We start from the raw sequence: 26918 nt of genomic DNA on the forward strand, positions 1-26918 counted from the left end.
TTCGACAGATACAGTGCAAAGCAATTCATCAACACTAGTGCTTTTGTGCTGTACAGGTTATTTATAATACTTAAAGAAAAACAGGTAAAGAGACACAAACAAAAACTTGCCACTAGATGGACTATTAAAGGACCCCAGAGTCCAAACCCTTAGGAGAAACTAGTGAAGCAGGCATGTGTGGTGAGCTGTCCTGATGCCCACCGCTCCCTGTTCTCCTGTGTCCCCCTCCTTACATACTTAAAGCCCTTCCGGGTTCATTGCACAGGCGCTAGCCCGGCTTGCCCGCATCCCTCTGGGTCTGAGCCCACTAACGCAGTTTTATCCACGTCTGTCCACTTTTCAGCATCTGTAACATTGATGTGTAACTAAAAAGCGCACATAACTGCGTCAGTGGGCTCAGGCCCTCAGTGTGTGGCCGGGAGCGCTCCGTGCATGCGCATCAAGTAATCATGACATCATGCGCAGAGCAATCCCGGCCGCGTGCTGAGGGATGTGGGCAAGCCGGCTAGCGCCTGCGCAGTGAAGCCCATCTCCAGTGACCCGGAAAAGGCTGCCGGAGGGGCTTTAGGTATAAAAGGAGGGGGGCAGAGGAGAGCGGGGAGTGGTTGGCATGAGGACAGCTCACCATACATGACGGCTCCCCCGTTTCTCCTACATGTTTCAACTCTGGTATCCTTTTAACTGCAATTTAAGAATGAGAAACATATTAACAAAGAGCAAACCTATGATTTTTCCCCCTAAAAATTAAAGAAAAATATAAGCCAGTCGTTTGCAGCACAAGACCCCAGAACTTGTCACTCCAGCTTTCCAGCATGTTATAGAAAGAGCCACCACTAGGAAATTCAGAAACTTAAATCTGACAGAAACAGGATTCCTCTAATCAAGTAAGCTCCTTGTTGCATACAAAATCTTTCCCAGTCTTTGCAAGCATTTAATCCAGCCTGACCTTTCATACCAAATACCAAAATAAATGTCTAATATTTTCTGGAAAAAAAAGGGAAATTCAAATACAATGCATGTAATGTTTGACAGTTTGTTCTTTGAGATTGTGCTCCCCTCTGTGTACAAGCACTGCGCACTGCACCTGCGAGTTAGTGTGAAACCATTTGTTCAAGGAGGAAAAAGTCATGCACAAGTCGGTCCATGCTACTTCGCAGACATCCATGGCGAATATTTTCAAAGGGTCTCAGCGCAGGAACAGAGGGGCATAAGAACATCGGGGAAACCTCTGGACTATCCAGAGTCTTCCCTTTACTGATTTAAGTACCTTTTTTTAACTTCCGGTACAATAGAAGTACTTGAACAGGAAGTGAAGGGCAAGGTCTTCCACTTATATTTAGGTGTACAAAGTATTTCTCTGAGAAGTTGACTTTCATATTACTCACTAGAAAGTCTTTTACTTTATACACATATAATGCTGCAGATCCCTACTTTTTTTGAGTGTGATCCAATCCATTTTTCTACACTCTAAAATGTTCAAAAACACAAATAAGAGCTGTAGGTTTTACCTTCCTAGTGGTTTGAGTCAGATGCCGAGATGCTTGGTTACTCTGTTGTACTGCTCCAAGCCATATCCCATACAGCCATATCAATCCCCGCCATGTACTGATGAGGGCCAAAAGCCCGAAACAGGCTGTCTACATGTGGGGTTGGTGTGGCTGTGTAATATTTAAAGCTATAGACTTGCTATACAGGGGCGGAAAGAGATAATTTGCATATTCAGTAATGGTGCATTGTGGGTAACCACAAATGTTCACTTATAGCTGAATTATTGCAAATTTCCTTCTGTTTTAAGAAGGCAAATTTCACCAAGCATTGCTTATTAGTAGGAGGGCTTTTCGGTCTATCTTATCCCCCTATACCTTCCTACTGGTTTGGGTCATCCCAAACTGCTTGGTTACTCTTTTGTTATTCATGAAATTGTAAAACTGCTTGCATGGTTTATTGTTTTAACATCAACATAGTTGACTGGCTTCTTTTTTAGAGAGAGAAGCGTTCTGTGAAAAAATGTGTATAACACAGAGACAAAAAGACATTCATCCTTGTAGAACTCCTTGACTTCAAAAATCTTGTGACAGTGCAGATGCGACAGACTGATATTCAGTGACCCTTCTGGCCTTTGTAAGGAAGAGTTGTGGGGGAGGCAGCGGATGGGAACATTCACTAAAACTGGGCTGTGAAGTTTGAATACACTGCCCACTGTTAAACAGATTACCTCTAATGAAGTGTCTAATGCTCAGGGCTCATCATCCTAATCAGCAGAGGCAGCTTTACCCCATCTCACAGAGCAAACCCGTGGCCCTCTGGCCCTGGACAGCCACTCTGGTCCTCTATCTCAGGGAGGCGCCTGGCCCTAACCAAGCCAGACAGTGTGTGATCTGACATGCAAATATAGGTCATTGCATATGTAAATGTGTGATTACAAACTCACATGCCAAAACACATTAGCCAGAGTTTGGACTCAGCATGCAGCTGTCACTGTGTCTTAAAGACTCACGCTAATCTTTATCAAGTTCAAATGCATTTTCAAAGTGGGGAAAGAGTCATGTATTGTCTAATCACATTTTATTAATTTATTGCATATGTCTGCAGTTGCACAGCAGATTTACTGTAGGTGTTTATGTATTGTCACAATAGATGAGCAATACCTTTGTAGTAAACGGATATGCATCGTTGGTTATAAATGTATTCATGTATTGTGGGACTATATAAATGGCTACAAACATACGTTTAAATAGATCTCACATAGATTTGGTACTGTACCTAACTGTATCCTGGTGTAACTGGTGTTAAGCGTTTACATTGCAACATTTTATTGATAGAAGGGTCAGGGCTAATACTGTAGGATAAATACATTTGGGATTCTTGGGGTCAGATGTAAGGGTTGTATATTTTTTAATCTCATGAATGTCAGACATTGGTTATCCTTGCAAAATGAAGAAATAAAAAAGAGGGAGAAATCTGGAGTGACTACAGTGTTACTTTTGAAATGCTTACACTGTACTGAAAATATAATGCTATCAAAAAAACTTATTGATAAGATTATACTTTGATTTGAAGACTGCTGGAAAAAATGTTTTCACTCTGGCGTAACTGAAGCTTTTTGAACATTTTAATTTTGAGCTCTGCGATCAGTCTTCCCTTTGCTTTTCTTTTGTTTTTATTCATAAACATCTAAAAAATTATTCATTTTTAATATTTACAACAAAATTGTCTCCGAATGCAAATCAACCCGTCAGTCATGTTTTTGCCTTGAATCTTGGACTCTTGTTGGCTTATTTTCATATTGTGCTGGTAGAATGATGTTTATAATCTTTATTTGAAAATGATGCTGCTTTCAGTTTAAATGCTACTATTCAGCAGTATGTATTTTTCTTTCTTTTGTAGTAGAGTACAGTTTAGGCATTGCCTGTTTTTGCACTTTTAATGTAATTGTTAATATTTTTAGAAAAGCATAACTGATACATTTCCTTTTCTTAATAGAAAGGACTGCGCCCAGACATGGGCTATAATACAGTGGGCAATTTCCGAATTGAGAAGAAAATTGGCCGGGGCCAGTTCAGTGAAGTATACAGAGCAACTTGCCTGTTGGATGGAGTGCCTGTTGCTTTAAAGAAGGTTCAGGTAAGCTGAATTTTCAAGTTGCATAGAATATATTAATAAACCTTGCACCTTTTTATATTGTTATAGACCTTTACTTAACCACTTATGTGGTTTGGGACAGTATATCTACTTCCCGCAGGACTTCAGTTCCTGCACAGGGACGTAGACATTTGTCTATTGCAACGGATTGCCTCCGCTCGCTCCCGCTATGAGTTTTGGAATTGGAGAAATGGTGTATTTTTTTTTTTTTCTTATTTTTCCCTATAAAATGCATAGAAAATAAAGTAGTTACTGAAAAGAAGTATCGCCCATAAAAAGCCTAATTTATGGCAAAAAAACACCCAAAAAACAAGATATAGATCATTCACTTGTGATAGAAGCAATGATAAAGTTATGGCCAAATGAATGGGTGGAGTGCTGACAGGTGAAAATGGCTCTTGGCGGTAGGGGTAAAATGGCCTGTAGACTGAAGTAGTTAATGTTTTTTTTTAAATTACGGTTTTATAATTCGTGATGGATGCAAAATTGAAAAAATGCACCTTTATTTCCAAATAAAATATTGGCGCCGTACATTGTAGTAAGGAAATATTTAAACTGGGACAAATGGGCAAATAAAATGTGTAACTTTTAATTACGGTAGCATGTATTATTTTAAAACTATAATGGCCGAAAACGGAGAAGAAATTATTTTCCATTTTTCTACTTCTTATTTTTCCCATTAAAATACATTTAGAATAAAATAATTCTTAGCAAAATGTACCACCCAAAGAAAGCCTAACTGGTGGTGAAAAAACAAGATATAGATCATTTTGTTGTGATAAGTAGTAACAAAGTTATAGGTGAATGAATGGAAGGAGCGCTGATTGGTGAAAATTGCTCTTGTACAAAAGGGGGAAAACCCCTCAGTAGTTAGGTAGTTAAGTTACGGGGCTGGAAGGAAACGTGTTTATAGTATTTGCTTGTGATAAAATGAATCTATCATTTTATTTTTTTTCTCTCAGGATACAAAGCAGATACCGAGCATGTTTTTTTTTTTTTTTTTTTTTTTTCAGGTTTATTGAAATAACTTTTTTTTTATTATATCATATAATACATGAAAATATAGTAGACCTGAACCTGACGAGCCCAAATTGTAACAGCAAAGCAAAAAACACAAGCATATATTATATACATCTCTTATAACATAGATGGGTCCACCCATAGAATGTAGAAATCCTCTAGGTCTTCCTGACTGGTATAGTACATATACCTTGTCAATCAACCTAATCTTAACCATGCTTTCCTGGAGCATGCCTTTAGGGAGACAGCTGAAAGAGTTTTAAATAAGAGAAAAATTAAATAAATTCCTGCCTCGCCATTAGACATAAGGGCATATAGAGTTTGAGGTGATAAGAAGATTGCATGCTGCAAGGTGCTTATCACCTGGCTCATGATTTCCAGGCAGATTTAATTGCTGCCTTCGCCTGAGCGATGTCTGAGCGTAAAGACCATTAGTCAGGGGAATAATGGCTATTTCCCTAAGCGGTGCGCCTATGTGCTGGACGATGGGATGCAAGGTTTTTTGCTGTGGTGGTGTCCTTCAGCTGCACAACACTGCTGCCTCACTCCCCTAGGAGATGCACACATGCCCATCGCTGTCACCCACCATCTGTGGCTAGATCACAAAGCTCACAGCTTCATACTGGCTCTACACTGGCTTTAGCTGAACTGCAGGACCTGCTGAAATTGCTCCTATGTTCCTTAGCTTCTGACTGGTAATAAAGAGCTGAAGCCATGGCAAAGCATCTTCATAGCTCCTACCAGGTCTCCTGAGGGTCTGGCAGTTCTGCTGAAGCTGGCATGGAGCCATTGTGCCATGGGAGCCTGACATGAAGTGTGGTGGATGTCGGGTGAGCCCCGAGTTGCCTGGGGCTGAAGGAGATTCCTTGAAGATTTAAAGGAGAGGAAAGAAATAAAGGACTCTTTATACCTACTTAATTAAAAATGGGGCTAAAGTGGGGAAGAGCCCCTTCGCCATAATATGGACAAGGATTCTGTAGCAGGGGGGAGGGTTTGTCGCTCCTCTCTTACAGAGCCCCCCATATCCTGTCCCGTTTGGGCTGGTATGGTTAGCTTGTTGGAGCCCAATATAGGTTCATTTGGCCATCCTGCCCATACAAGCTTACATGGGACAGAAGGGGTTAATTAACCATTTCAGCCCGCGGGGATTTTTCACCTTATGCAACATAGCAATTTTCACCTCCCATTCGTTCGCTAATAACTTTATCACTAATTATCACAATAAATTGATCTATATCTTGTTTTTTTTCCACTACCAATTAGGCTTTCTTTGGGTGGTACATTTTGTTAAGAATTATTTTTTTCTAAATGCATTTTAACAGGAATATTAAGAAAAAAATGAAAGAAAAATCATTATTTCTCGGATTTCGGCCATTATAGCTTTAAATAATACATGCTAACAAAATTAAAACCTATTTATTTATTTGCCCATTGTGTCGGTTATTACACCATTTACCTTTTGTCCCTATCACAATGTATCACAATATCAGTACTGTTTAAAATGTTGGCGCTTTATACATACAATAAAAAAATAAAATAAATGTATGGCGCCTTTGGAAATAAAGGTGCATTTTTTTTTAGTTTTGCGTCCATTACTATTTACAAGGTCATAATTTAAAAAATGGTCGTAATATACCTTCTTCACATGCAGATTTAAAAAGTTCATGTGTTTTTTTTTGTTTTTGGTTTTTTTTTTCCATGTGGGTAATTTTTGGTGTGGGAAATAAACAGAATTGTAAATGTAATAGTGTGTTTATTGTATTAAAAATGTGTGTGTGTATGTGTATGTGTATATATATATAGATATATAGTTGTACTATTGGCCACAAGATGGCCACAGTGAGATTTTGTTTTTTCAGAAAGACCGCGGCCTCTGATGAGAAGCTGTTGGTTTCTCTGCTGGGGACTTAAATCAGCACCGAAGCGCGCAGCAGCACTGCAGATATGGGGGGAGGGGGGCAAGAGGAGGGGCCTTTGTTCTGTTCTTTTTCTGTAATACATTTTTAAAAAAAATGGCATCCCCCCCTTAACAGTTTCTTTAGCCCCTTCTCCCCATGCAGGCTGCATAATAAAACTTTAATTGATTTAATCACCATATTTTCTGCCATATAAAAATGATATAAAAAAATGGAGCAGAAATGTCCCTGCGTCTGATGCGGCAAAGGCAGGGAATCTCCGACTTACGAACGTCCACTGATAGGAACTGCTGACCTGCCGTCATTGGGGATTCCCTGCCTGTGTACCCGCTGTTGCTTTCTCCCCCCGCTTGCCTCTCCTCCCTCCTCTGCATCTCCAAGGACACATGGGAGGGCGGTGTGACAGGAGGACACATTGCCTGGGGGGTGACAGGAGGACACATTGCCTGGTTGGTGACAGGAGGACACATTGCCTGGGGGGTGACAGGAGGACACATTGCCTGGGGGGTGACAGGAGGACACATTGCCTGGGGGGTGACAGGAGGACACATTGCCTGGGGGGGTGACAGGAGGACACATTGCCTGGGGGGGTGACAGGAGGACACATTGCCTGGGGGGGGGGTGACAGGAGGACACATTGCCTGGGGGGGTGACAGGAGGACACATTGCCTGGGGGGGTGACAGGAGGACACATTGCCTGGGGGGGTGACAGGAGGACACATTGCCTGGGGGGGGGTGACAGGAGGACACATTGCCTGGGGGGGGGGGGGGGTGACAGGAGGACACATTGCCTGGGGGGGGGGGGGGTGACAGGAGGACACATTGCCTGGGGGGGGGGGGGGGGTGACAGGAGGACACATGGCATGGGGGGGTGACAGGAGGACACATGGCATGGGGGGTGAAAGGAGGACACATGGGGGAGACAGGAGTAGACATGGGGACACAGGAGGACACCGTTTGGGAGATGTCATGTACAAGCCGCTCCTGTTGCAGCATGAAACATTGCACCTCCTTATAACTGTCTGATGCCACTTTGGACTTGGCTGTGAGTTTTAACATGTCATTGCATCCATGTGTTTATAAAGGTATTGAATAAATGAAGGTTTTAGTGGTTTGAGTGTGCAGATTGGGCTTTATATTGAATAAAATGTGGAAATAAATAGCGACTCTTACACTGCAGCGATGCAATCAAAGGAAGGATCCCGCTGAAAGTGTACCTGAGACAAGGAAAATAAAAGCATTGACTAGGGGTTCCTCTAGCCCCTTCAGGCCGTGGGCTCCCTCGTCATTCCCCCATGCTACTCCGATCCTCTGCTATCCGGCCTGGTAACTTTTCCAGTCATGCTCAGTCACATATGCCCGGATGCACATGCACAGTAGAGAGTGACTGAGCAGGACCGGACAAAGTTACCTCTTCAGGCAAGTATAGAATCTCACCTAAGACCCTGACTTGTCTCAGCCCACTGCCTTGTACACCGCTCCCCCTAACTATTGTTCAACTAAAATAGCTAAACGCTTTTGTAGCAAATTTTGTAGTTTTTCTCAGAATGATGTCTGGTGATTTTTGAATTTATTGCTAGCGATTTCTATTGCGATTGCAATTTGCAACATTTTTTTGGGTGGGGCAAGTGGTTTTTGTGAAAGCGTTGCAAAATTGCTTTGTACAACCATTGCAAAGCAGTTTTTCAGTGATCCTATACTTTGTATTAAAGGACAACTGTCGCAAAAAAAAAAAAAAATGTTAAATTTTGTGTAGTACATTTCTTCCAGAGTAAAATGAGCCATACATTACTTTTCTCCTATGTTGCTGTCACTCACAGTAGGTAGTAGACATATAACAGAACCGACAGGTTTTCTCAGCATGGCCTTTATTCTTTATTAACCACTTTGTCCACTGCTACAGTATATCTACGTCATCTGTGGCACCCTCCAAGCCACAATGACGTAGAAATACTGACTACGTTTGCAGCCCTGCTGTGCACGATCGGGTGCACCCCTGGCACTTTCAGCTGCATTACTAATTGGTGAAAGGGAACATGTTCCCTTGTAGCCAATTAGTCCACCCCCATTCCATGAACAATCGCTGCAGTAGTCAACTGCAGCGATCCTTCATCTGTCCCCCTCCATGCAGAAATCATAAAAAAAATCATCCAGCAAGCAGCCTCACTCACCTTACCTCATTCCTGCGACTATCCTGAAGCCCGAGCCTCTGATCCCCGCTCTGCAGTCAGCCACATATTGCCGGTCCCGGCGGGAGTAAGGCTGCTTACTGGATGATTTTTTTTAATGATTTGAGCAGGGGGGGGGGATCTGGCATTCAATAATGGGGGTGGGGGGGTAGGATATGTAAAGGGGGGGTACATATTTACTGGGGGCATCTGGTTAACTAAGGGGTGGGGGGATTTAATAATTTGGCACATCTGAGCACCTGGGGGGGGGGGGATAACTAAATACTAGGGGCACATTTGGCTATAATGGGGGGGGAGGCAGTGCTAATCCTGGGGGTACATCTGGCTATAATGGGGTAATCCTGATCCTGGGGACACATCTGGCTATAAAGAGGGGCACTATTCCTAGGGGTGCATCTGTCAAACTATTCTGGGGGTGGCAAACACAGGGGACACATCTGGCTATGCTGGGGGGCTGATATTGGGGACACATCTGGCTATACTTGGGGGGGGGGGGGGTTGATACTGGGGACACATCTGGATATCTATACTGGGGCGACTTTAACTGGTAGCACAGTTATGTCAATAGCCCTTTTTATTTTTAAACAGAAATTGGTCAAAATTGAGAAATAATGCATTTTTTCCCACTTTTTCCCATTAAAATGCATAGAGAGGAACATTTATTTGGGACCAAGTACCCCCCAATGAAAGCTTAGTTTGTCTTGAAAAAAATGATATATAGATCATTTAAATGGCAAGAGTACAGATGAAGTTATTGCTGATTAAAAAGGGATACCGCTAAAGCGTCAAAACTGCTCTGGTCCATTAGGGGAAAACAAAGTCTGGATGCAAAGTGGTTAAGACTCTACCTGTAAAGGATCTACAGTATAGAAAGATGTTGGACAGCCTCCCTGCTTGCTGCACACTTTTTTTGCAGTTGGATGGAGCAAATGCCATTCGCTAAGTGCTTTTGAAGATAAATAAACCCTTCAGAATCCCCCATGAGATGGCCAACTCCAAAACCTGTCGATTCTGTCATTTCTACTACCTAGTGTAAGCGAAAGCAACGTAGCAGAAAAGTAATTTAAGGCTCATTTTACTCCGGAAGAAATGTACTTCTTATTTGAATGTTTACATGCTTTTTAAATTTTACGATTTTCACGATAGTGGACCTTAAAGTGCAGCTGCACTCCAAATTACTGCAGCCACCACAATTGCGGGTAATCGCAATCGCTACTGTGAATTCACAAATATTGCCTTTTATTACCCTATCGCTTTTGCAAGCACTGGCTATTCTAGAACGCTGCTGAAAGTCGACCCAGGCCTTAGGGCAGAGCTTTCCTTCCTCCTGTGGGTTTTTACCCCAGTGTGAATTATTTTCCGTTTTCGTGTATGATGCATCACTGTATTCAGCATTATTATTTTTAATATTTATATAGCGCCAACATCTTCCAAAGTGCTGTACAGAGTAAATAGTTGCAAACAAACAGAAGAAAGCAGGAAGGCTGGCACTGCTGCAAGTGTTCAATTTATTGTAGCGTGGATAAAGTGCAAATGAGCAACATCTTGCAAAAATGGACATAGATAAAACACATACCCTTGTGAGAGAAGGCGTGGATGGTGGTGGGTGCTGGGCACAGGATGCCTGACGGCCGTTTCGCGCTAGGTAGCACATCTACGGAGGCTGCAACCATATTGGGCAAAGGCTCTTGGTTAAATACTGTCCAGAGCCGGCGTTTAGCATTACCTCCGGTGGCAGCGCCGCCCATACTTCCGCATCACGTGCGCGTACGTATTGACGCATTTCGTCAACGTACTTCGCATGCATACGTAGTTCCGCGTCACGCCTGTAGTGTACGCATGTCAATTGGATGCATGCGTACTGCATTATTATGCATATGGCGCATGCGTAAAAATGGTCGCGTATAGGTGAGTGGAGACTCCACCTAGCGGCCAAACATGAGTAGGGCCCGACTCAGGCAAACTCACACCTTAGGTTAAAAGTAGGAAGGGGGAGAGAATGAAAAGGAGAAAGAGAAAGGGAGAAGAGAAAGTGGTTATGAGATCAGGAAAGCCTGAATAAGTGGAATAAAGTGAAACCCTTGGTGTCAGTGTGACTGAGTCGTGCTCCATCAAAACACTAATATTACCTGGCAAAGCACCTCATGCTGTATCAAGCTAAAATAAGTGCCAATAAAAAGGGGGAAGGAAACAGGGAGGCAAAATTATGTGGAGAAGTAAAATAGCCCACATCACTTGGCGGATTCCCACCAACTGGGATGAGCAAAACCTGGATGATAAAATGACCATTTGCTCTTCTTTTACAGAGTAAATAGTCTTCTCACTAACTGTCCCTCAGAGGAGCTTACAATCTAATCCCTACATAATTTGTCTATGTATGTATCGTGTAGTGTATGTATCATAGTCAAGGGCCAATTAACTTACCTGTATGTTTTTGGGATGTGGGAGGAAACCGGAGTGCCTGGAGGAAACCCACACAGACATGGGGGAAACATATAAACTTCTTGCAGAGGTTGACCTGGCTGGAATCCAGCCAGGGACCCATCGCTGCAAGGCAAGAGTGCTAACCACTAGGCCACCGCGCTGCCCAGTGATGCATTGTGGGGGACCTCATTCATTTTAACCTGACTAATTGCAAAGCCCTTCTGTTTTATGAAAGCAAAATTCTGTTTTTTCATACCATTCTTACTAAAGGGGCTTTTGTGGGCTTTTTAGCCCCTTACACACTCCTAGGAGTTCTGTTTCACCGTGAGATTCCTGGGCAATCTATGACCTGTTCAATTGTCTATCTGTAACCTATTGCTTGTAACTGTCTCTACTGTAGTGTCATAGAAGAGGTTAACGCTTTATACGTTTAAAATAATAATACTAATAACTAGTATTTAAATTACAATGGAACACTTCTGGTGTCTATATTACAGATGATCCGTGAAATACTAGTCATCCCAACTTCCAGGCAAATATATTGCAGATAATATGTAGCTGCAGTTTGTCTACTAGAATAACCAAATGCACTACTTCTTGATTTTGAGTGGCCCAGTTCCAAACTGCATATGGTTTAGATTAAATTTGCATATGGTTTAGATTATATTTGCTTGCAAGAGAGAATAAGTAGCGTTTCATTGACCATTTCAATTCGGGCCCCTTTCACACTATGGAATTGCGTCGTCCTCCCCCGCCGCAGTGGCCATTCATCTTAATGAGACTGGCCACAGTACCCACGATGTGACGTGAAGCAACAGAAGTGTTTCTGGCGATGCAGAGGCTGCATCATAGCTGTGCAGCACGCATGCGCATATCAGCTAAGTCATGTGACGCACTTCCTGTCTGGAAGTGCGCACATACTGTAACTGGAGGGGACAGCCGAAAGTGACGCCTAATGTCACTTGTGTACACGTTTGAGGGCGGGGTCATACAGATTTTTCTATCGGCGCAATCTACTGCGGGGACCAATCTGCATGCAATGGTGCACCTGGATGCGCTGCAGTAGGCTTATCTGCCACCTGCAAATTGCACCGCACCGTGTGCGCAACTGGCCTCAACTAACTGCTTAATCTTTTCAAATTATGAAAGACCTAGATGTGCGGTTGGTGTCACCTATTTCCTTCCTCTAAATAATTGCATTCTAAACTTAATTTAGTTCTGTATTTTTTGGTTCATTACGCCGAAATTGTGTAAGTCAGCAGTCGGGTATTAAATCTGTATAAACAGAATTGGCAAGGTCAAGGGCAAATAAACCCCTGTTTAGAGATTTTGTTACTTTAACCATTCATTTCTTTAAAACAAGAAAAGGGTAAACGACAGTGCTTAATCAGGCCCCCAACTGCAGGCTAAGGTTCTATCAAGATCACAGTTTGAATGGCGGCAATGACAAGTAACTATGTGCCTTCATATTTCATAATACATCCTGCTAGGGAGGGAGCTGTCACAGTAGAGAAGAGATGCAATCGTAACTTTCCCTAAGGGCAGCTTACAAGCTTTATCTCCTTGAAAAGCCTACAGTGGCCATTTTCATGTATCCAGCTCAGATCTGTAAAGTATAAGACACAAAAATCAGAGTTTTACCACATGTTGTCATCAGAGTAGTGAATTAAACTGGATAAATCCCATGAAAAGGCAGGTTGAATGAGACAGTGTCCATAAAATGGAAATTTTGTATCTGGTCTTTTCGGCCTTTGCATAATCTGCCCTATTGCCCGCCATGTCCGTTTGAGATTTATATTACTGGTATTTATCAGAGAGTAGATGGTTATACATCTTTTAAACTAGTCACATGATCATTAGACATAGAGAAGAATTGAGGTGCTTCTGCTGTGCTTCCTTATTAATAGTGTGTTTATAAATAAAGTAATGTTCATCTTTATTTAATCCCGTGCAGATTTTTGATTTGATGGATGCCAAGGCAAGAGCAGACTGTATCAAAGAGATTGACCTCCTTAAGGTAAACACTTTTTGAAGCAACCTTAAGATTGTTTGTAGAATGTGCTTTTTGTATGAAATCTGGCGCTTTGATGATTTTACGCTTTCTTTCGTCTTGCTGGGGCCCTTTTTCCAATGTGCCACATGAAGGCTTTGAACTGCTTATTTTTCACATCTCCTATGAACTTGGCATCTTTAAATGAGGAAAGATGTTTATATCTAAAGATAAAACTGCATTAAAGGTCCCTTTGCTCTTTCCTTATAATTTGCTCAGTGGGATTATATGATTATGTTACGTGCAAACTTTTTTTTTTTTTTTATTATTATTTGTTGGGACCAAGTTATATTTTTTTTTTCTGTAGGCTTTACCTAAGCCTGTGCCAGCTGAAAAAAAAGCCCTGTGTAATTCCTTTCAGTAGAGTGAAACTCCAGCTTATCTGAGGCAAAAAGATTCCCTCCAGTTAACCGTGTTCTTTATTGCATACTCTTATCTGCATTTGTTCCATACACAATTTACAGAACAGGAATTTTTTACAGTGAACAGCCAGAAATAATTTTAACATTGGCCATATATTGCTTTGTATTTCTAAAAGATCAGGTCGTTTTAAATCTGCCGATGATCTTTTGACACTTCTATTTTTTACAGTGTATCGTTAGAAAGGGTGAGTGCGCATGGTTGCAGAGCTTTTTTCTTAACCATTTAATGGCAATGTATCGTATTAAAACGTCATGCTTTTGCCCGTTAATGGAAACATGACGTTTTAATACGTCGCGCGTTTCCTCCGCTCCGCTCGTGTGTGCGCCGCTACCGCCGCCATTACCATCGGGATCCCATGCTGAGTGATTGGGGAAGAGGACTGAGCGGTCCTCTACCCAATCGCACTGCCTGGAGTGAATGGACGCGACCGCAAATAGCGGCCGCGTCCATTCATAAAAACAGAAAATGTTACGGTTTAATAAAGAGTAAAAAAAAAAGTGATCACTTCCTATACGGGAGAGTGTTCACTAGCGCCATCTTGTGGCCAAAAAGTATATTACACATATATATACACAGGTACATACACACTATTAATAAAATTAATAAAATAACACTTCCAACCCTCCCCCCCCCTCCCCCCCCCCCCCCAAAAAAAAAACTTGTAAATAAAAATCAGCTTAAAATAAATAAATAAATAGTTGCCTTGGGGACTCAGCTTTTTTTAATCTATATTTTATTGGGGGAAATTAATTTTAATTTATTATATAGGGGCTGGTAATTATGGCCAGAACAAAAAAACAAAACAGAAAAATAACACCTATATTTCAAAATAATATATTGTCGCCATACATTGTGATAGGGACATAATTTAAACAGTTTAATAATCGGGACAACTGGGCAAATACACAGTGTTTGTTTTAACCACACGAGAATGTTTAATTTTAAAACTATAATGGCTAAAAACGGAGAAATAATTATTTTTTTTGTTTTTTCCCATTAAAACGCATTTAGGATAAAAAAAATTCTTAGCAAAATGTACTACCCACAGAAAGCCTAATTGGTGGCGAAAAAAATGAGGTATAGATCATTTTCTTGTGATAAGTAGTAATGAAGTTATTAGGGAATAAAAGGGAGGAGCACTGACAAGTGAAAATTGCTCTGGTCCGTTAGAGTAAAAACCCTTGGGGGTGAACTGGTTAAAGGGAATGTCCAGGCTATTAAAAAAAAATCTACTTACCCGGGGCTTCCTCCAGCCCCTGGCAACCGATATGTCCTACGCCGCAGCTCCGCTCTCAGCCGCCGGCCCGGTGCAGTAGCTCTGCGCCTGCGCAGTGCACTCCAGATAAAGTGGCCTTGATTGACAGCGGCGCACAGGAGCAGTAGAGGATGACCTCGCAAGGTCGGCCTCTTCACCAGAGGGGACTTGGAGCCAGCGGCTTAGAGCAGAGCTGTGGCGTGGGACATCGCAGCTGCCAGGGACTGGAGGAAGCCCGGGTAAGTAGATCTTAATTTTTTTTTTATAGCCTATTACCTTTAAAGTGGACCTGAACCCTTGCACAAGACAGAAGGAAAACCGATAAATCCATGTATTGTATATATTTAGAGAATTTAGCCTGTCTTCCCCCTCATTTGTGACTTATCACCATCGTAATTTGATCTCTCAGTTCAGGAATCTCCTCTGCCACGGCAGAGCAGCTAATTTGTAAACACAAAAGTATGTCATAGCTGAGCTGTGCTCCTTTTTATCCTCGTTTTCCAATATAGTAATATGAAGAATAAATTATAATATGTGCATAGTGCTAAGTACTGTCTGAAATAATGAACAATTTCCACCAAGTGCTGCACTCCAGCGGGATGTGCCATCACCAACAAGGGGAAAGGAATCTATACCTGCTCCACCCTTGTGACTGTACCCCCCAGCCAACCACTAGTAAATTTGCATATAGTCAAATTCGTCTGTCTCCACAACTCATCCTTTAGTGATGGGGAGGAATATCCTGAAAGTAAATTAGTATCCGCACATACAGGATCTTCTCAAAAAATTAGCATATTGTGATAAAGTTAATTATTTTCTGTAATGTACTGATAAACATTAGACTTTCATATACAGTTGTGTGAAAAACGATTTGCCCCCTTCCTGATTTCTTATTCTTTTGCATGTTTGTCACACTTAAATGTTTCTGCTCATAAAAAAATGTTAACTATTAGTCAAAGATAACATAATTGAACACAAAATGCAGTTTTAAATGATGGTTTTTATTATTTAGTGAGAAAAAAAACTCCAAATCTACATGGCCCTGTGTGAAAAAGTGATTGCCCCCCTTGTTAAAAAGTAACTGAACTGTGGTTTATCACACCTGAGTTCAATTTCTGTAGTCACCCCCAGGCCTGATTACTACCACACCTGTTTCAATCAAGAAATCATTTAAATAGGAGCTATCTGACACAGAGAAGTAGACCAAAAGCACCTCAAAACCTAGACATCATGCCAAGATCCAAAGAAATTCAGGAACAAATGAGAACAAAAGTACTGTAATTGAGATCTATCAGTCTGGTAGAGGTTATAAAGCCATTTCTAAAGCTTTGGGACTCCAGCGAACCACAGTGAGAGCCATTATCCACAAATGGCAAAAACATGGAACAGTGATGAACCTTCTCAGGAGTGGCCGGCCGACCAAAATTACCCCAAGAGCGCAGAGAAAACTCATCTGAGAGGGCACAAAAGACCCCAGGACAACATCTAAAGAACTGCAGGCCTCACTTGCCTCAATTATGGTCAGTGTTCACGACTCCACCATAAGAAAGAGACTGGGCAAAAATGGCCTGCATGGCAGATATCCAAGGCGCAAACCACTTTTAAGCAAAAAGAACATTAAGGCTCGTCTCAATTTTGCTAAAAAAAAATCTCAATGATTGCCAAGACTTTTGGTAAAATACCTTGTGGACCGACGAGACAAAACTTGAACTTTTTGGAAGGTGCGTGTCCCGTTACATCTGACGTAGAAGTAACACAGCATTTCAGCAAAAGAACATCATACCAACAGTAAAATATGGTGGTGGTAGTGTGATGGTCTGGGGTTGTTTTGCTGCTTCAGGACCTAGAAGGCTTGCTGTGATAGATGGAACCATGAATTTTACTGTCTACCAAAAAATTCTGAAGGAGAATGTCCGGCCATCTGTTCGTCAACTCAAACTGAAGCGATCTTGGGTGCTGCAGCAGGACAATGACCCAAAAAACACCAGCAAATCCACCTCTGAATGGCTGAAGAAAAACAAAATGAAGACTTTGGAGTGGCCTAGTCAAAGTCCTGACCTGAATCCTATTGAGATGTTGTGGCATGACCTTAAAAAGGCGGTTCATGCTAGAAAACCCTCAAATAAAGCTGAATTACAACAATTCTGCAAAGATAGCGGGCCAAAATTCCTCCAGAGCGCTGTAAAGGACTCGTTGCAAGTTATCGCAAACACTTGATTGCAGTTATTGCTGCTAAGGGTGGCCCAACCAGTTATTAGGTTCAGGGGGCAATTTCTTTTTCACACAGGGCCATGTAGGTTTTGAGAGTTTTTTTTTCTCACTAAAAAATAAAAACCATCATTTAAAACTGCATTTTGTGTTCAATTAGGTTATCTTTGACTAATAGTTAACGGTTTTTGATGAGCAGAAACATTTAAGTGTGACAAACATGCAAAAGAATAAGAAATCAGGAAGGGGGCAAATAGTTTTTCACACCACTGTATTTTAGATTCATTACACTACAACTGAAGTAGTTCAAGCCTTTTATTGTTTTAATATTGATGATTTTGGCATACAGCTCATGAAAACCCAAAATTCCTATCTCAAAAAATTAGCATATTTCATCCGACCAATAAAAGAAAAGTGTTTTTAAAACAAAAAAAAAAGTCAACCTTTAAATAATTATGTTCAGTTATGCACTCAATACTTGGTCGGGAAACCTTTTGCAGAAATGACTGCTTCAGTGCGGCGTGGCATGGAGGCAATCAGCCTGTGGCACTGCTCAGGTGTTATGGAGGCCCAGGATGTTTCGATAGCGGCCTTAAAGAGAGTCTGAAGCGAGAATAGATCTCGCTTCAGACCTCATAGCTAGCAGGGGCATGCGTGCCCCTGCTAAAACGCCGCTATAGCGCGGCTTAACGGGGGTCCCTGTCCCCCCAAACCCCCTCCGTGCAGCGGGGGAGAGCGCTTCCTGGTTGGGGCAGGGCTAACCGCCGCAGCCCTGCCCCATGCGCGTCTGTCAGACGCGTATCTCCGCCTCTCCCCCGCCCCTCTGTCTTCCTTCACTGAGAGGGGCGGGGGAGAGGCGGCGATGCGCGTCTGATAGACGCGCTGGGAGGCAGGGCTGCAGCCGTTAGCCCTGCCTCCAGGAAGAGTTTTCCCTACGACCATTTCACGACCAACTTTTGCGGGGGGTGGGTTGGGGGTGAAGGGACCCCCGTTAAGCCGCGGGATAGCGGCGTTTTAGCAGGGGCACACGTGCCCCTGCTATATATAAGACCTGAAGCGAGATTTAGTCTCGCTTCAGTGTCTCTTTAAGCTCATCCAGAGTGTTGGGTCTTGCGTCTCTCAACTTTCTCTTCACAGTATCTCACAGATTCTCTATGGGGCTCAGGTCAGGAGAGTTGGCAGGCCAATTGAACACAGTAATACCATGGTCAGTAAACCATGGTATTACTGTGCTGATTGCCTCCATGCCACACCGCATTGAAGCAGTCATTTCTGCAAAAGGATTCCCGACCAAGTATTGAGTGCATAACTGAACATAATTATTTGAAGGTTGACTTTTTTTTTATTTTAAAAACACTTTTCTTTTATTGGTCGGATGAAATATGCTAATTTTTTGAGATAGGAATTTTTAGTTTTCATGATCTGTTTGCCAAAATCATCAATAATAAAACAGTAAAAGGCTTGAACTACTTCAGTTGTAGTTTAATGAATCTAAAATATATGAAAGTGTAATGCTTATCAGTACATTACAGAAAATAATGAACTTTATCACAATATGCTAATTTTTTGAGAAGATCCTGTAGTGCTCAGTCTAAAAACAATTACAAGTTACACAAGATGGTGCACTCCAACGGGATGTGCTGACATTATATAGGGAAGCTAATTGGTATCTGTCCCCCCTCATGAGTACACTTATCAACTGGCTGCTTGTAATCTTGCATATAGTAAAGCAGTCTAAAGTCCTCTCCGTGCATAAAGAAGCTGCTTTTACTCCAAACAATAGCAACCGCTAGCAGAGTCCGGCTCCCTGGCTGCGGATACGTTTCCAGCACATCCCACTGGAAGTCCCTACCCAGGTTTAAATCGATTGGTCCGTTTTCAAGCTGCATTAATTTACATATAAATTTACATAATCCTGCATCAACACAGAGATATTTGAATCTTATTTACCATCCCTAATTATATTTGATTAATTATGCAGTGAAAATGAAGAAACTGAAAATACTAAAAATAACATGGTAGAGACACTGTCAGTACATAGCATTCACGAAAAGGGAGATAGTTTATTGCAGTATCAGTTGTTAGTCAAATCCGCAGTTATTATTATGGTATTTGTATAGCGCTGGTATCTTCGCAGCACTGTAGAGTATGTATAGTCATTTCCCTAACTATCTCTCAGAGAAGCTCACAATCTAATCCCTACCATAAGCATATGTCCATCATAGTCTAGGGCCATTTTAGCAGGAAGCCAATGAACTTATCTCTATGTTTTTAGGTTGTGGAAGGAAAACTATGCAGACACAGTGAGAACGTACAAACTCAGTGCCCATATTGCCCTGGCTGGGATTCGACCCAGCGCTGCAAGGCAAGAGTGCTATCCAATACGCCCCTGTGCTATCCACAGATAATAGTTTGCAAATATTTATCTAATTGTTAAAGAAGCAGATAAAAAGGTTGTCGTTAAAATAACAAGAACAAGATCATGGACATATGGCAACTTAGAAGACTTTAACGCCTTGTATCTTAGAACTACAGAGTGGTTTATTTTCCAAAGAGCAATAAAAACAAAATTGGTGTCATGCGTGACTTAACTTTGGGCAGTGTATGTAGCATCTTTGCATAAGTCTTAAGGTGGCTACACGATACAATTTTGTCCGATTTTACCGCAATTCGAATAAAACTATGGGTTGTACTGAAAAATTTAGGGTTTTTTTTTTATCGAGAAATCCTCTCGAATTTCCTGTTTTTCTCGATTTTGAGATTGGTTGTGCTGGAAAATTCAGACCAACTTCACCAAGTATGATGTGTGATGGATTGTCCAATATTATATTTAACCACTTAAGGACTGCAGTCATAAAACCCCTTAAGGACCAGAGCCTTTTTTTCCATTCGGACCACTGCAGCTTTCACGGTTTATTGCTCAGTCATACAACCTACCACCTAAATGAATTCTACCTCCTTTTCTTGTCACTAATACAGCTTTCTTTCGGTGCTATTTGATTGCTGCTGCGAGTTTTAGTTTTTATTATATTCATCAAAAAAGACATGAATTTTGTCAAAAAAATGACTTTTTTAACTTTCTGTGCTGACATTTTTCAAATAAAGTAAAATTTCCTATACATTTGAGCGCGAAAGTTATTCTGCTACATGTCTTTGATAAAAAAAAACCCATTCAGTGTATATTTATTGGATTGGGTAAAAGTTATAGCGTTTACAAACTATGGTGCCAAAAGTGAATTTTCCCATTTTCAAGCATCTCTGACTTTTCTGCGCACCTGTCAGGTTTCATGAGGGGCTAAAATTCCAGGATAGTACAAATCCCCCCCAAATGACCCCATTTTGGAAAGAAGACATCCCAAAGTATTCAGTGAGAGGCATGGTGAGTTCATAGAAGATTTTATTTTTTGTCACAAGTTAGCGGAAAATGACACTTTGTAACAAAAAAAAAAAAAAAAAAAAGTTTCCATTTCTTCTAACTTGCGACAAAAAAAAATGAAATCTGCCACGGACTCACTATGCTACTCTCTGAATACCTTGAAGTGTCTACTTTCCAAAATGGGGTCATTTGTGGGGTGTGTTCACTGTCCTGGCATTTTGGGGGGTGCCTAATTGTAAGCACCCCTGTAAAGCCTAAAGATGCTCATTGGACTTTGGGCCCCTTAGCGCAGTTAGGCTGCAAAAAAGTGCCACACATGTGGTATTGCCGTACTCAGGAGAAGTAGTATAATGTGTTTTGGGGTGTATTTTTACACATACCCATGCTGGGTGGGAGAAATATCTCCGTAAATGACAATTGTTTTCTTTTTTTAACACACAATTGTCAATTTATAGAGATATTTCTCCCACTCAGCATGGGTATGTGGAAAAATACACCCCAAAACACATTATACTACTTCTCCTGAGTACGGCGATACCACATGTGTGGCACTTTTTTGCACCCTAACTGCGCTAAGGGGCCCAAAGTCCAATGAGTACCTTTAGGATTTCACAGGTCATTTTGAGAAATTTCGTTTCAAGACTGCTCCTCACGGTTTAGGGCCCCTAAAATGCCAGGACAGTATAGGAATCCCACAAATTACCCCATTTTAGAAAGAAGACACCCCAAGGTATTCCATTAGGAGGATGGTGAGTTCATAGAAGATTTTTTTTTTTTGTCACAAGTTAGCGGAAATTGATTTTAATTGTTTTTTTTCACAAAGTGTCATTTTCTGCTAACTTGTGACAAAAATAAAATCTTCTATGAACTCACCATACTCCTAACGGAATACCTTGGGGTGTCTTCTTTCTAAAATGGGGTCATTTGTGGGGTTCCTATACTGCCCTGGCATTTTAGGGGCCCTAAACCGTGAGGAGTAGTCTTGAAACCAAATGTCGCAAAATGACCTGTGAAATCCTAAAGGTACTCATTGGACTTTGGGCCCCTTAGCGCACTTAGGGTGCAAGAAAGTGCCACACATGTGGTACCGCCGTACTCAGGAGAAGTAGTATAATGTGTTTTGGGGTGTATTTTTACACATACAGATGCTAGGTGGGAGAAATATCTCTGTAAATGACAATTATTTGATTTTTTTTACACACAATTGTCCATTTACAGAGAGATTTCTCCCACCCAGCATGGGTATGTATAAAAATACACCTCAAAACACATTATACTACTTCTTCTGAGTACGGCGATACCACATGTGTGACACTTTTTTGCAACCTAGGTGCGCTAAGGGGCCTAACGTCCTATTCACAGGTCATTTTGAGGCATTTGGATTCTAGACTACTCCTCACGGTTTAGGGCCCCTAAAATGCCAGGGCAGTATAGGAACCCCACAAGTGACCCCATTTTAGAATGAAGACACCCCAAGGTATTCCGTTAGGGGTATGGTGAGTTCATAGAAGATTTTTTTTTTGTCACAAGTTAGCGGAAAATGACACTTTGTGAAAAAAAAAACAATACATATCAATTTCCGCTAACTTGTGACAAAAAATAAAATCTTCTATGAACTCACCATACTCCTAACGGAATACCTTGGGGTGTCTTCTTTCTAGAATGGGGTCATTTGTGGGGTTCCAATACTGCCCTGGCATTTTAGGGGCCCTAAACCGTGAGTAGTCGTCTTGAACCCAAATGTCTCAAAATGACCTGTGAAATCCTAAAGGTACTCATTGGACTTTGGGCCCCTTAGCACAGTTAGGCTGCAAAAAAGTGTCACACATGTGGTATCGCCGTACTCAGAAGAAGTAGTATAATGTGTTTTGTGGTGTATTTTTACATATAACCATGCTGGGTGGGAGAAATATCTCTGTAAATGACACATTTTTGATTTTTTTTACACACAATTGTCCATTTACAGAGAGATTTCTCCCACCCAGCATGGGTATGTGTAAAAATACACCACAAAACACATTATACTACTTCTCCTGAGTATGGCGATACTACATGTGTGACACTTTTTTGCAGCCTAGGTGCGCTAAGGGGCCCAACGTCCTATTCACAGGTCATTTTGAGGCATTTGTTTTCTAGACTACTCCTCACGGTTTAGGGCCCCTAAAATGCCAGGGCAGTATAGGAACCCCACAAGTGACCCCATTTTAGAAAGACGACACCCCAAGGTATTCCGTTAGGGGTATGGTGAGTTCATAGAAGATTTTATTTTTTGTCACAAGTTAGTGAAAAATGACACTTTGTGAAAAAAACAATAAAAATCCAATTTCCGCTAACTTTTGACAAAAAATAAAATCTTCTATGAACTCATCATACACCTAACAGAATACCTTGGGGTGTCTTCTTTCTAAAATGGGGTCACTTGTGGGGTTCCTATACTGCCCTGGCATTTTACGGGCCCAAAACTGTGAGTAGTCTGGAAACCAAATTTCTCAAAATGACTGTTCAGGGGTATAAGCATCTGCAAATTTTGATGACAGGTGGTCTATGAGAGGGCAAATTTTGTGGAAACGGTCATAAGCAGGGTGGCCTCTTAGATGACAGGATGTATTGGGCCTGATCTGATGGATAGGAGTGCTAGGGGGGTGACAGGAGGTGATTGATGGGTGTCTCAGGGGGCGGTTAGAGGGGAAAATAGATGCAATCAATGCACTGGGGAGGTGATCGGAAGGGGGTCTGAGGGGGATCTGAGGGTTTGGCCGAGTGATCAGGAGCCCACACGGGGCAAATTAGGGCCTGATCTGATGGGTAGGTGTGCTAGGGGGTGACAGGAGGTGATTTATGGGTGTCTCAAGGTGTGATTAGAGGGGGGAAATAGATGCAAGCAATGCACTAGCGAGGTGATCAGGGCTGGGGTCTGAGGGCGTTCTGAGGTGTGGGCGGGTGATTGGGTGCCCGCAAGGGGCAGATTAGGGTCTAATCTGATGGGTAACAGTGACAGGTGGTGATAGGGGGTGATTGATGGGTAATTAGTGGGTGTTTAGAGGAGAGAAGAGATGTAAACACTGCACTTGGGAGGTGATCTGATGTCGGATCTGCGGGCGATCTATTGGTGTGGGTGGGTGATCAGATTGCCCGCAAGGGGCAGGTTAGGGGCTGATTGATGGGTGGCAGTGACAGGGGGTGATTGATGGGTGGCAGTGACAGGGGGTGATTGATGGGTGATTGACAGGTGATCAGTGGGTTATTACAGGGAATAACAGATGTAAATATTGCACTGGCGAATTGATAAGGGGGGGGTCTGAGGGCAATCTGAGCGTGTGGGCGGGTGATTGGGTGCCCGCAAGGGGCAGATTAGGGTCTAATCTGATGGGTAACAGTGACAGGTGGTGATAGGGGGTGATTGATGGGTAATTAGTGGGTGTTTAGAGGAGAGAATAGATGTAAACGATGGATTTGGGAGGTGATCTGATGTCGGATCTGCGGGCGATCTATTGGTGTGGGTGGGTGATCAGATTGCCCGCAAGGGGCAGGTTAGGGGCTGATTGATGGGTGGCAGTGACAGGGGGTGATTGATGGGTGGCAGTGACAGGGGGTGATTGACAGGTGATCAGTGGGTTATTACAGGGAAGAACGGATGTAAATAATGCACTGGCGAATCGATAAGGGGGGGGGGTTGAGGGCAATCTGAGTGTGTGGGCGGGCGATTGGGTGCCCGCAAGGGTCTAATCTGATGGGTAACAGTGACAGGTGGTGATAGGGGGTGATTGATGGGTAATTAGTGGGTGTTTAGAGGAGAGAATAGATGTAAACGATGGATTTGGCAGGTGATCTGATGTCGGATCTGCGGGCGATCTATTGGTGTGGGTGGGTGATCAGATTGCCCGCAAGGGGCAGGTTAGGGGCTGATTGATGGGTGGCAGTGACAGGGGGTGATTGATGGGTGGCAGTGACAGGGGGTGATTGACAGGTGATCAGTGGGTTATTACAGGGAAGAACGGATGTAAATAATGCACTGGCGAATCGATAAGGGGGGGGGGGGGTTGAGGGCAATCTGAGTGTGTGTGTGGGCGGGCGATTGGGTGCCCGCAAGGGTCTAATCTGATGGGTAACAGTGACAGGTGGTGATAGGGGGTGATTGATGGGTGATTGATGGGTAATTAGTGGGTGTTTAGAGGAGAGAATAGATGTAAACGATGGATTTGGGAGGTGATCTGATGTCGGATCTGCGGGCGATCTATTGGTGTGGGTGGGTGATCAGATTGCCCGCAAGGGGCAGGTTAGGGGCTGATTGATGGGTGGCAGTGACAGGGGGTGATTGACGGGTGATTGACAGGTGATTGACAGGTGATTGACAGTTGATCAGGGGGGATAGATGCATACAGTACGCAGGGGGGGGGAGGGTCTGGGGGGGTCTGGGGAGAATCTGAGGGGTGGGGGGGTGATCAGGAGGGAGCAGGGGGCAGTTTAGGGACTAAAAAAAAAAATAGCGTTGACAGATAGTGACAGGGAGTGATTGATGGGTGATTAGGGGGGTGATTGTGTGCAAATGGTGGTCTGGGGGGTGGGCAGGGGGGGTCTGAGGGGTACTGTGGGCGATCAGGGGGCAGGGGGGGGCAGATCAGTGTGTTTGGGTGCAGACTAGGGTGGCTGCAGCCTGCCCTGGTGGTCCCTCGGACACTGGGACCACCAGGGCAGGAGGCAGCCTGTATAATACACTTTGTATACATTACAAAGTGTATTATACACTTTGTAGCGGCGATCGCGGGGTTAACAACCCGCCGGCGCTTCCGATTGGCCGGCGGGTTGACGTCGCGGGTGGGCGGAGCCTATTGCCGGTGGATGCGCGCGCATCCCAGCGCGCGATCCCCGGCCAGAGAGTGCCCCAGGACCTGACGCCAATCTGCGTTACGTGGTCCTGGGGCTGCCACTTTGCCGCCGCCAATATGAAGTAGGCGGTCGGCAAGTGGTTAAACAGAATAACTTGTATAATACTATTGTGTACATACCAATGTATGCATGCATGGAGTTATGAAAGCATATGTGTGTATATATGAAACGTTGGAAAGAATATGTTCTGGTATGTAGAGTAAAAATAATAATCATGGAATTGTGTAGGTTTTTTTTTATAGAATTGTCATATGTAACTGTATTGTGCTTGGTTTATGTAATTAAGCAATTGGTGTTCAGTAGTAGTAATTGTAATGCTAAACAACAAATGATGATCACATGAGATATTGGTAGAGATACAGAGATGGAATATGGTGATAAATGCCACAGTGGACAATGTAGTTCTATGAAAATACAAAATGATCAAAAGTTGATTAAGGGAAAGCTTGCCATGCAACCAACTTTTTTCCCCAAAATTGCGGCAATCTTGAGAACACGTGTGTTAAATTTAACAATTTCTTCAATACTTCCAATCAACCGAAAACATTGGATTGGACTGGTCGCATTGAATCAAAATAAACAAAAAATGTAACTTGTGTGGCCACCTTTATCCTACTATGATGATTTATTGGAGCCAGCAGATGTGGTTTATATTATATTGCATCCCTTACCTTATATGAAAGCACTGACTGACTGCAACGTCACTTAAGCAGAAAACCAATGACCAGTGTGTTGATGGGGAATCTGCTTATAAATAGGAGGCTTGACATTTTAAATGAAGCTGTGATTAGGTAGAGTAAGGTATTTAGAATAACGCAGGGAGGAGCTTCTGCTTAAAGGACCACTATCGAGAAAATCGTAAAAATTAAAATACATGTAAACACATACAAATAAGAATTGTTTCTTCCAGAGCAAAATAAGCCATAAATTACTTTTCTCCTATGTTGCTGTCACTTACAGTAGGTAGTAGAAATCTGATAGAACTGACTGGTTTCGGACTAGCTCATCTCCTCAAGGGGTATTCTTAGGGTTTTCTTTAGTTTCAAAAGCACGTAGTGAATGTCAGTTGCTCCGTCCAACTGCCACAAAAGTGTATGGTGAGCAGGGAGGCTGGCCAGCATCATTGTAAAAATCCTTTATAATAAAGAAAAGCCTTGCTGAGAATCCCCCATGAAGAGATGGACTAGTGCAAAACCTCTCGGCAATGTCAGATTTCTACTACCTACTGTAAGTGACAGCAACATAGGAGAAAATAATTTGTGGCTCATTTTACTCTGGAAGAAAAGTACTTCTTATTTCTTTATGTTTACATGTACTTTAAATTTTACAATTTTTCACGATAGTGGTCCTTTAAGCTTTGCACACACTGGGAGATTTCTGTCGCGACAGTGCACTGCCATCTGTTGCTATGGAGGGGTAGAGCAGTTAACCATGGGCAGGGAAGTTAGGAGAGCAATGCGGTTAGCTGGGTGATTGCTAAAGCTCTGGCATGCCGGATCTTTATCAGGCTACCACTGTGCACACATTG

General features: G+C 42.5%; 1 protein-coding gene across 2 annotated transcripts in view; it reads left to right on the forward strand.

The window, feature by feature from the left end:
- NEK7 (NIMA related kinase 7) overlaps positions 1–26918 on the forward strand; it is a 148308-nt gene that overhangs the window by 42913 nt on the left and 78477 nt on the right. For both annotated transcript variants that reach the window (XM_068240074.1, XM_068240075.1), the window contains exons 3-4: positions 3484–3624; positions 13146–13208. In XM_068240074.1, coding sequence (XP_068096175.1) covers positions 3484–3624; positions 13146–13208 — 204 coding nt within the window. The remainder of the gene's footprint in view (positions 1–3483; positions 3625–13145; positions 13209–26918) is intronic.

This window comes from Hyperolius riggenbachi, chromosome 6 (assembly GCF_040937935.1).
Source record: "Hyperolius riggenbachi isolate aHypRig1 chromosome 6, aHypRig1.pri, whole genome shotgun sequence".
NCBI lineage: Eukaryota > Metazoa > Chordata > Amphibia > Anura > Hyperoliidae > Hyperolius > Hyperolius riggenbachi.